Raw genomic sequence first — 12181 nt, forward strand, 5'->3', positions numbered from 1 at the left:
AATTATTTAGGCGTGTCCGGAGCAGTTGGCATCTCTGTATGCATATTTAACCCCTTGGGTACGGGTGATTCAGAAAAGTACTCGTACATAATCAGAATCAAGTTGTAATTAAATAAAAAACGGTAACTTAAATGTAGTCGTTGCTAATTTGACAGACTTACTTTGCCTTTATTTTAATTAATTACTGTTAGTTTAATCATATATATAATCAATGTTAATTCAAAGTATAACTAAATAGTTTTATCTTGAACAAAGTAATGGTGAATTAAATTATTTTACACTTGGAAACAACTATAGGATTGTAGCGCGTGACTAAAAATACAGACAAATTAAATTCAAACTTATATTAATAGAAATTATAATTGGAATTTGTTACAGCATATTTTCTTCAGTTACCTACTGAAAAAATGAAAAATTTGCCTTTTTTTTTTTAAATATGAAAAATTTGAAATGTAAGTCATAGTAGTAGTTACGTTAGCATACCTGCCAACTTTCACTCATTCCGAGAATGGAGTTTCAGAGTGGTTGTGAAACAATAAACAGAAAACAATCACAATCTGACTCAAAAATATATTTACATTTTGATCCCGTTGAAATTCGCTTGCGCAAAGAAGATTTATGCTTTCATATATTTACTGTAATTATTTATATGTAGTGGTGGTCAAACTCATTTATAATTATCATTACAATTCAAAAAGATAATAGGAATAACCCGAGTATTGCTACCACTTTAAAAATGAAAATAAAATCTTCCGGAAGAGTTGGCAGGTATGCGTTTGATAATTATAAAGATAATACATAAATTAAATTGTGTTTTTACCTCTTTTTTCATTTATAATCGCCTGTGGCATCACTACAACTATGTTTACTTTAAGGAAAATTCGCGGCGCAGGTCAGGGCTAAAGAGAATAGAAGGGTTAGTTCACTCCTTTGCAGAAACTCTCGCCGCGTCAAACCTCCGATTTTCGCCTGTGACGTCACGGTGGCGCAAAGCTTGAACTTTTACTTCAAGAACGAAGCGTTCGGTCTAAATAGCTTTAACTAATATTGCAGCATTCCTTTTTTATTGACATATTCCAAGACATTCTTTGTTTTCCTATAATGATTTTTCTCTGTTTTGGGAAGTGAATTACAAAAATTTAAAATTATTTATGAAATGCCAGTTTGTGTGATTGCAACTTACAAAATTTCTGATAGAAACACAGAAGGGAAAACGTGTTCCCTAAAGTAAATGAACAACTATGTAAAGAATGGCTTCAACATTGCAAACGAACTGACCCAGTTAATATTAAATATGAACGATTATGCAGTAAGCATTTCTTAGAACAAGATTATGAAGATGATATGAGAAATCATTTGCTTGGATTGCCGATTAGAATTATTTTAAAATTGCTCTAACTCTATCAAGTGCTCTCTTATCTAAGGGAGGACTAATTGTTCTGTCAGCAGCATGAATGGAAGTGTGTCAGGAATTTGAGAACATTTTTCAAAGTGTGCATGAGACAGAAAATCAAAAAGTGTCATCAAAGAATTTATAAGTGAATTAGAGGGACGATATCCCGCAGTGAATAAAACAGTAATGTGCTTATTTTGCATTTCACAACTTTTATAAGAATTCGCCATCTAAATTGAAACCTCCCAGCTACTTCAAAAAAAAAAAAAAAAAAAAAAAAAGGCAGACGAAGAAATTAAAAAATGAATAACTCAAAGAAAATAAAATCTTAATAGAAAAGTATGGATAATTAATAGTTAAAATTCTCCTAGTTTCATAACGTAGTTTCTAATGTAGTCGTTCTAAATATTAATTTTTTTAATTATAATATAATTATGTTTTTAATATAATCATATTCTTTTAAATTTAAATATCTATAAACAATTGTAAAATTTCTAATATTTTTATGAACCTAAATTATTTTGTTAGAATAATTAGCGTTTAAGGTTGTTGTATTTTAATAATTAAGTATAAACAAATTACCATTAACAGCAAGTTTTAAAATCAAGATTCTAAATTTAACCTTAACTGGACAAATTATTGTTATCGAACAATATGTGGCTAAAAAGTGTCGATATATGCATTAAATGTTTTCTTAATAATAAAAGTTAAAACTGAAAACTTTACAATCAAGTTTTTATAGAGTCATTTACAATAGCTAGTAAAATATTTTTATTAGTTTAAAATGGTATTTAATTTAATATTTTGACCAAGAAAATTTTTCAAAACCGTGTTTTTGAAGGGAAATATGTTAATTGCATAAAGTTTGAAAGCGAATATCAAGAAAAGTCGAACTTATTTTTACAGAGAGAATGATACAAAGTTTTCATAATATCTTTGTTTGCGATCTCCGAGATCTGTGTACAGTGTGACGTCATGAGGAGGGAAATCGTAGCTTCAGCTCTGTTCGGTCTTAAGCGAAGCGCCATCTGTAGCAATTGTTGTGAACTGCTCAGTTTCTCTCGAACTCTTGTTTGAGCCAGTCGTGGCTTCCATTGTAATAGTGCAATGATTTTGGTTATTTACAATTGTTAAAATAAAATATTGTTTGTTGAAATTATAGTATTTAATGAACCAGCGCACTGTGTACAATCGTGTACAAGCTCTAAGAGTGGAATGAACTAGCCCTTCTATTCTCTTTAGCCCAGGTGTCCAGCTAGCATAACTAAAGAAGAAGAAGACTTTAAGGAAAAAACGTCAGAATGAAGAAAACTTACTATTGCAAGAACGTCCATCCTGGTGAAATCCTTCGTGACAATAACATTTAGCTCTCCCGTTCTCTACTTCGCAATAATGGTCACATCCTCCGTTTCTTTCGACACATGGATTGGTACCTTTAAATTAAAAAAAAAATACTTCCTACTTTATCATATCATTTACAAAATTATAACTATTTTGACTAACACTACAAATAAATAATTTAAGCATTCAAATAAAACCTATTTGCTTTTACTTCAACATTGGTTCATCCGGAATACCAATATACATGCAGACCTCAAAATACCAACTCTATCACAGCATATATACAAGCTAAACGCAGATTTTTTCGATAAAGCCATAGAATGTAAAACAGCAAATTTTAATGAAATCTTTAAATTTGAAAATTATATCAAAGATAAAAACTACAGACCAATAGCTGCACATTTCACCTCCGACGCCTCATATCATAACTATCAAAACAAATAATTTCATCAACCTTTCTGAAAATAACGTTTACTCATGCTGATACAATTCTGAACAACTCCAAAATCAAACAAACACAGTTTAGAGCAAGCTGCTCAATTTATTTTTGATTCCTTTTTAGTTATTCAAGCAAAGAGCTTGAAACATTCATAAAAGCAACTCCATTGCCTGCTTACCTCATTGCTCAACCAAAACTGTTCAAAAATTCCAGATGAATGGGATAGGGGCCCAATAAAATCTAAACACTAGGACTAGGATTTACTTCAATATTGCATAACGACAGTACTACAGGCCCCTACGGGCTCTACTGCATGATGAAGGAGTGGAGTGTCCGCTTCGCCCGAACACAACTTCAGTCTAAGTCTTACTTCAACTTGGCGATTATTTCAAAAATTACTAGTGCAAACTTTCTGGGGAACTTGGTGCTAACTTTCACCAGACAGCGTTAAATACTTCCGAGACGGTAGCTATTAATTAGGTTTAGTAATTTCGATTTAAACTCCCGCCACTGCTACTAATTAATTTAAAGACTTATGTGCCACTTTGTGATACGTCACTTTGTTTGTCGTGTTGAGCCATTTAGAAAGTTGGCAAAATTGAACGAAAATCGGTAAATCTCAGTTTCATAGCTGCCAACTCTTCCCGTTTTCCCGGAAGATTTTATTTTCATATTTAAAGTGCTAGCGAAATTCATGTAATTCAAATAAATTTTTTGAATTATAAATCAGTTTGACCACCACTACATATAAATAATAACAACAAAGATATGAAAGCATATTATGTTGTTGTTGTTAATTCCCATCTGGTCTGACGTGGTCAGACCAGATCAATAAATCCGCTGACATTAAGAAAATCCGAAACCAGAATGGGAGAGGAATGAATGTCGTTCCAGTCCAGCCCTAAACAGTTCAAGATGTGCTCAGGTGATGCCTGGTTTTGTTGGCATTTAGGGCAAAGAGGAAAGATCTTTTGATTAGCAGAAAAAGTGAGACTTGAAAACATATTATTTCTTACGATAGCGAATTTCAACCTAATTAAAATATAAATATATTTTTGAGGAAGATAGTTTTTCGGTAATTGTTTTACTACCACTTGGAAAATCCATTCTCGAAAAGAGTGAATGTTGGCAGGTATGCAGTTTGTAATTCTCTACCGTTTTTAAAAGTATTTTGTCGAATGCAGAACAGATGGAATCTCTGATCCATACTAGCCCTGTAAAGTTATTAGTTCGGTTAAATTTATTATTGGTCAATTAAAAAATGTAAATCGAATCATTCACTATGCAATGCGTACTGATGAATCTTTAAATGAAGTATAATTTTAGCTGGTACTTGCGAATAGGGCAAAAGCGTAGCAGGTACGAATAAACCAGTTTAGAGCTGTTAGTTGTAAATGGGACGAAAACAATAAGCAGGTCGATGTTAATGAGGCAATAGTTGAGGTGATAAACTTAAATGAAGCAAAATTTGACCAGGAACATGTGAATGGGGAAAAAGTGTAGCTAGTATAAGTAAAGAGAACCTGGTTTCAGTTGTTAGTTCTAAATGGGGCTAAAGTTTAACTGGTGGGTGTAACTGAGGTAAAATTTGATCCATGTAATGATGAAATTTGATGGATGTAAATGGGTCGAAATTAGATATAATGAGTGTAAACGTGGTATAAATTGAGCTCATGAATCTGATGCAAAATTTGAGTTTGTAGTTGTAAATAAAGAAATATTTGAGCTGGAGTATGTTAATGGGACGAAAATTGAACTAGTGGTTGTTAATGAGGCAAATTTTGAGCTGAGGAATTGAAATAAAGAAAAATTTAACCTGATAGTTGTAAATAGGGTGAACGTTTATCTGGTAGGAGTGAATGAAGATATATTTGAGCTGTTGATTGTAAATGGAGCGGAAGTTTAACTGTTGGATGTAACTGAGGTGAAAATTGATCAACGGATGTAAATGGGTCAAAATTTGATATGGTGGAAGTAAATGCGGTGAAGTTTGAGCTGATGCAAACTTTGAGTTGATTCTTGTAAATATTTTAAAATTTGAGCTGGTGAATGTAAATTAGGCTGATGGATGTTAAAGGGGTAAAGTTTCATGCACGACAGGTAATACCTACTGCCGAATTCAACAAAATATTTAAAAACAAAGTAGAGTATTACAAGCTAAAATTTGCTGATTTTTGGTTATTTTGGTCAATTTTTTAGGGCTCAAAGCGCCTTAACTGTACGAAAGTAATGTTTACATAAGCCTTTGAATTACTTAGAAGTAATGGTGAGTAAAAACCTTATAAATTGTATTTACTTCACCAAAAATCATCCACTCGAAATTATTAATCCGTTGTCCGGAACAAGTTGGCATCTCTTATATGATTGCGACAAAATTTAACTGTTGGGTATAAGTGAAGTAAAATTCATGCTGGGGGGGGGTGGAGGGAATCATTCAAAATCTAACATTTTTATTCAATAATATGTAATAGTTCTATCTAGAAGTTCTGACCACGACAGAAAGCACCTCATTTTAACGTAATACAGAAGATTCTTTTATAAAAAAAAAAGTGGTAAGGTATTTACCCTTCAACTCAAGAAAATGTTCTAGATGGAAGAGACACAGCATATATGGCCGCAAAAGAACATCTACATACACATTCAAACTTCTAACAAAAGTATCAGCTAGAACAATGAGCAGAGATGCCAACTTGCTCCAGACAGCATAAATATTTTTTAAAGTGGTAGCTTATCAATTGTGATTCTTGGTATAATAAATTCAAATTATTTTCATTTTTTATCTACCACTATTTCTAAGTAATTCATAGAGTTATTTAATTCACCACTTTACTGTAATTATGTCACTCAGATCGAATTGTTGTGCGATTAAAATTGGCTTGTGATAGATACAAAATTTCCTCTTAAAGGTAAGATCGTTTGATTTGTCTTTCTGATATCAACTAAGGCACGAGTCGGTGTCATGTCTTCGGGGTAGACACGGAAATTAGTGCGACTCAACTGATGTCATCTAATAGCATTTCTGATCCTACAGAGATCAATTTAACCACGGAATGAGAAGATTTTATGGATTCTACATCCGATCAGGATAGGATTACTATAAAAAAAAGGTCCTTTTAAGGGCCAGAAATCAATTTAATCGAATACACATGAAAATTCGGATAAAAATCAAATAGAGTAAATAACCCTAAACGTTGATAACAATACCGAACTTATCCTAGTTCCCCCAGACGAAAATAACGATTTATCGAAAATTAGAGATAGTGTAAATAACATTAAAAATGTCTTTGCACCCACTATTCAAAATGAGATACACCAAACAGTTATCTCAATTTTAACAGGATATATTGAAACCCTACTTAACTCTACAACAGAGATGGGTAATCGTGTAGCAAATCTTGAACAGCATATTCAAAATTTAAACGATCAAATTCTCGAAAATGGTTCTAAAAAACCAAAATTGATCAAGATTAAACAAACTAGGGATAACCCCTCAGCTTTTTTCCCAATAAAAAGATCTGGCCGTAAAACTAATATTGCCAAAGTAAATTTCATTAGCGAAAATAAATTCTTTGCTCTAAAAGAATTAAATACGGATAAAAACGAAAATTGTAACCCAGGGGAAAAAACTGAGGATTACCCAGACCTCTCAATTATAACCAATCCGAGCAAAAGGAAGAAAATAGCTATTTCAGATAATTCAGATGTTTCAGACAACGAAACTAACAAAATAGAAGAAAACAAAAATTCTAATGACATGGAAATTGATAGTAATAAAAAAGCTAATAATTTCAGAAAACCAGCAAACAATCCACCGATAGTCATTATAGACCCAAACTTTGACTGGAAAAATTTTCTCGCAAAAATGAAAGAAATGAACGTAAGTGAATTTACAGGTAAAACTGTAGGAGACACAATGAATATTAAAACTAGGACCCCTGATGTACACAGGGCCATAGTCCAAGTCCTGGAAAATTCAAATATTAAATATCACAGTTACTCCTTACCAGAGGATAGACTAATAAAAATCGTCATTCGTGGAGTACCGAAAGAAATCGGCTCTGAAGAAGTTAATTTAGCATTAAGAAATGAGCATGATATCACACCAGAGAATGTAGTCCAATTAACAAAAAGGGTTAATGGAAACAGAATAAACATACCTCTCTAAGTCACACTTAAAAAATGCGAAAAAAGTAAAGAAATCTGGCAAATAGAATATCTACTAAATTGTGGAGTTAAAATTGAAAAATACAGAGGAAAAGGCCAAAGGCCCACGCAGTGCCATCGCTGCCAACTTTTTAAACATTCTCAGAATGGCTGCAGGCATGACCCAAAGTGCGTTAAAATGAGCGGAACAACACCTTACTAAAGATTGTAATAAAACAAAGGAAGACACTCCAAAATTAGCAAATTGTCAGGGCAACCATGTTGCAAGTTTTAGGCAATGCCCGACATACTTAGCCATCTCTAATAACAAAAATAAAAATAAACAACCTCCTACCAGGAAGACAGTTTTCGAAAGCAAAACGTACGCGGCCGCGGTACTAAAAGACCGAACTACCAACTCCATCTCCGCAGCCGAAGAAAAAATTAAAGAGGCTAAGGAAGTAGCAGACAAGCTAACAACATTAACCATCATAGCAAAAGATATAGCTGACTCACTAACAAGACTAGATATCAAATATGGAGTTAAATAAAAATAAATTCATTCCACTGAAGATTGCATTCTGGAATGCACATAGCCTAAATAACAAATTAGAAGAAATGAAAATTTTTATTTATAAGTATGATCTGGACATTCTAGCTATAAATGAAACCCACCTAAATAAATTTAATAAATGTAAAATCACTAATTATAACCTTTTTAGATGTGACCGTACAACCAGCAGAGGCGGAGGCATTGCTTTATATGTCAAAAGATGCTACAACTCCACACTATACAATCAGAACAATTTAAATGGCTATGAAGAAGTTTCTATTGTAATCACACTTCAAAATAGCAGAAAAATTAAAATCACGAGCATGTACAACCCCCCCCCCGGACACCCTATACAGGAAGACACTATAAAGGACTTATTTCCAATAAATTTAGAATCTATTGTGGTTGGAGATCTTAACTCAAAACATATAAATTGGGGATGTGCGAAAACAAATGATAGTGGCAGGAAGCTAAACATTCTAATCAATAAATTCAACTTAAATTTATTCGCTGCAGACGAACCAACCTACTATTCTAAAAATAGCTCAAATTTAGATATTTTAATCACAAACTCCAATACCCCCATTTCATTAGAGGTACTCCACGAATTAAGCAGTGATCACTATCCAGTAATTGCTACTACCTGTTTTAATAAGGAAGAAAAAATCATCACTAGGAAGAAAACAGACTGGCTTCTGTACAAAAATATTCTAAACTTATCATATTTTAAGAGAAACCTAAATTATAAAGCCGATATTGAAGAAGATATTAAAAACCTAACTACTGACTTATACAATGCGTACACAGAAGCTACAGAAGAGATAAAAGTCCGAGCCGATTATAAAATTATACCAAATTATATTAAGGAACAAATTAAAGCTAAAAATCGAGTAAGAAAAGAATATCAGCAAACAAATAACCCTACTATTAAAACAGAAATTAACAGACTTCAAAAAACAATTAATAAACAACTTACCGAATACAGACAAGACGTTTGGAACGAAAAAATCATTGGCATGAATACAAGCGATAATTCCGTATGGAAAATGGTTAAATCCCTCAAAACAAATAAAACGATAAACATGCCTCTAAACAGTGGTAATGGAAAAATTTATGCAGACAAAGACAAGACAGAGATATTTGCAAACTCAATCGAAGAACAATTATTTTCACCAAATAAAGAGCCAAATGATAAATCCTCAGATCAACAAATTATATCTACCTATAATACCTATTTCAGTAAAAATCAAATTAATAACTCAATGAGTTATACGGGTAATGACGAAATCAAAAACATCATCAAAAAACTAAATAAGAAGAAAGCCCCCCGCTACGGTAACATCACCAATATCATGATTAAAAATTTACCCCCCCTTAAGACTGAACCAACTCACTGATATAATCAACGCAAGCATCAAACAGTGTTATTTTCCAAATAACTGGAAGCATGCTACTATCATCTTATTCCCCAAAACAGGGAAAAATCATTTAAACGCAGAAAATTACAGACCGATTAGTCTTTTATCCTCAGTATCTAAAATCATGGAAAGAATTTTATGAAATCGAATTTACCCACTATTAAGCTTTCTCCCGAACGAACAATTCGGTTTTCGGAAAAACCTCTCCACAACTAAACAGTTGATTCGAATACTTGAATTTATTAGTGAAGGATTCTTCAAAAAACAAGCCACTGCCTTACTCATGTTGGACATCGCTAAAGCGTTCGACAGAGTATGGCATACTGGTCTTATATATAAAATGATACAGCAAAATATTCCTGATGATCTTGTTCATATTATTAATAATTATTTAATCAATAGAACATTTCAAATTAAAATTAATGACCATTTCTCTACTAGGAGAAAAATACAGACAGGCGTACCACAAGGCTCTATTCTGGGGCCCATTCTCTTCCTAATATACTGCTCAGACTTCCCAGTTAACAGGGGAGATATAAATATTCAAACAGCCTTCTATGCGGATGATACCGCGATTCTCAGCAGATCCTTAAATGTAAGTAATGCAATTAAAAGACTACAAAACAATGTAAAAGATATTGAAACCTGGTGCAGCAGGTGGAAGGTTAAAATCAATAGCTCCAAATCAAACCAACTCATTATTCGCAAAACATATAAAAAGAAAATTATCAACTACGAAAAAATTTTATTATTCAATGAAGAAGTTCTCGAAGTCTCTAAAGCAAACTATTTGGGTATCACTATAAACTGCACCCTAAATTGGAAATATCACCTCTCTAATATACTTAAAAAAGCTGAAGCTGCTTATCAAGCTTTGAAACCCATTTTAAATAGCAATAGCAAAATGGCTTTTCACGAAAAGACACATTTATCTAATGTGCATAAGACCAATTCTCAGCTATGCATCCCCGGCATGGGGGACGCTTACAAATACACAAAGAAAGAGACTCAGAGTCTTCGAACACAAAACCCTAAGACGAATCACTGGGGCTCCCTGGTTATGTCAGAAATAACACCCTCTATAATGACCTCAAAATCGACAAAATAGACGAGTGCCTTTTTAAACTCAATGCATCCTTTTTTAAAGGTGCCAAAAATTGTTCAACATGCAAATTCAATAAGTTGTTAGACATTGATTTTATAGATGACAGTAAAAATTTCAGCTCGATAACCGCTTTTTTCTTAAGCGACTGTGTTCTCTCTAAGCATTTCGGATAATCATAACTATCCCCACTGCCCAAGACAAACTGTGTTCTCTACACCAATGAAGCCCGGCTACCGGGGGGGGGGGAGGCGAGAGAGTGCACAGGGAGTCTTCCCCCTTTTGTAAATAGTGCAAATATTTTTTCTTTATCTTCAATTTGTTCCCTTTATTATGTATCAACTTGCGATTTATTTTTATGTATGACCCAGACCTGATTTTATCAATTATTGTTCATTCTGAGATTTAACTTAATGTTAACGCAGCACCTCCCTTCCCTTCCACCACATATTCTTCAATTTAGATGAAAGAGCAGATATCCATTCATGGATAGATACTCTGAAAAACTTGATTAGTTAGTTAGTACTTATGTCATGCAAACCTTTTAAAAAGCAAGCGATAATAGTCAAATATTAGCAAAATTTGCTTTGTAGTTATTTACCGTTTTTTTAATTATTTTGGCGTGTCCGGAGCAGTTGGCATCTCTGAATGAATGAAAGCGAGACGGAAAAGCTGGTAGTAAAACCATTTCAGTTTTAACTTGTTTTCGGGAGGAATAAATCAATTCTCTTCTTCAAACTATTCAACAATATCTACTCTTTTTCTCAGATCGGCTTTCCGATTTAAAAAATATTATTTTTCTGAGTACCTAGCCCGTAAGGCTATCTGCTTATTCGTCATTGGTTAAACAATGAGGGAAGAATGGGGGTAAGAGTATTTACGCGAGGGTAAAAATTAGATAAAATAACATAATTGAAATACACGTTAGAAAATAATTAATACCAGGGCTCGAAAAACCGCCCGTCCTCGGCGGTCAAAAATTCCCCGCGGACAACAAGTTTCTCGAATCCAACGCGGACGACCATTTTCCCGTTAATGTTCGTGATATATTTTCAATTTTTGTAATCTTACAAGAGTCTAGCTCCTCACTTCTAAAATGACCCTCTAATCTCGAAATACAGCAACATACTGCGCATGGTCGAATTGATGTTTTCTCTGTCTGGGAGTACTGCAGCGGTTGAAAAGGGCTTTTCAGCAATGAACTTACAAAAAAACACATTACGTACTGGTCTTAAACATGAAGCGTCAACCGCAATTATGAACATCTACCTAAATGAAAAACCTCCTTCAGATTTCTGTGCAGAAACCTCTGTAATTCATTGGCTTGATTGTGGAACTGGCAAACGTCGTATTTGATTCATTTTAAAAGCGCAGTACCCTCGGATAAATTGACATGATAATTGACAGATAACTTGACCTTTGTTATCTATATTATATAAAACGCTAATACGTACGTATGTATGTATCAATAAAACCGATGATATTTCTTTTCTCGCGCTGGCAACAGTTTTCATTTTTAATTGATTGGATTCGGCGCGCAAGAGCACGTAGTGAGCAACCAGATAACAATAACCAGAGTGAGCATTATCAGGTTGTTCAATTCAGATTCATGCACTAAAAACATGACAGTATTTAATTTAAACTCAATTGGGTATAATATAAAAAAAACACAATTACTTCCACTTAGTAGGAAAACATTTACCATGACGCAATGCTAAATTCTATGCCACTATCCACATAAATCAATTATTAATCAAAAATCGAATATCAATTACTTTTCTTTATAATGCAA

At 33.2% G+C, this 12181-nt stretch overlaps 1 protein-coding gene across 3 annotated transcripts in view; it reads right to left on the bottom strand.

Annotated features, from left to right (window-relative positions):
* LOC107442625 (kielin/chordin-like protein) overlaps positions 1–12181 on the bottom strand; it is a 45860-nt gene that overhangs the window by 16897 nt on the left and 16782 nt on the right. For all 3 annotated transcript variants that reach the window (XM_087151037.1, XM_087151038.1, XM_087151036.1), the window contains exon 5: positions 2710–2826. In XM_087151037.1, the coding sequence (XP_087007163.1) occupies positions 2710–2826 (117 nt within the window). The remainder of the gene's footprint in view (positions 1–2709; positions 2827–12181) is intronic.

Source organism: Parasteatoda tepidariorum, chromosome 9 (genome assembly GCF_982258835.1).
Source record: "Parasteatoda tepidariorum strain Cologne lab strain chromosome 9, Ptep-v5.0, whole genome shotgun sequence".
Classification (NCBI taxonomy): Eukaryota; Metazoa; Arthropoda; class Arachnida; order Araneae; family Theridiidae; genus Parasteatoda; species Parasteatoda tepidariorum.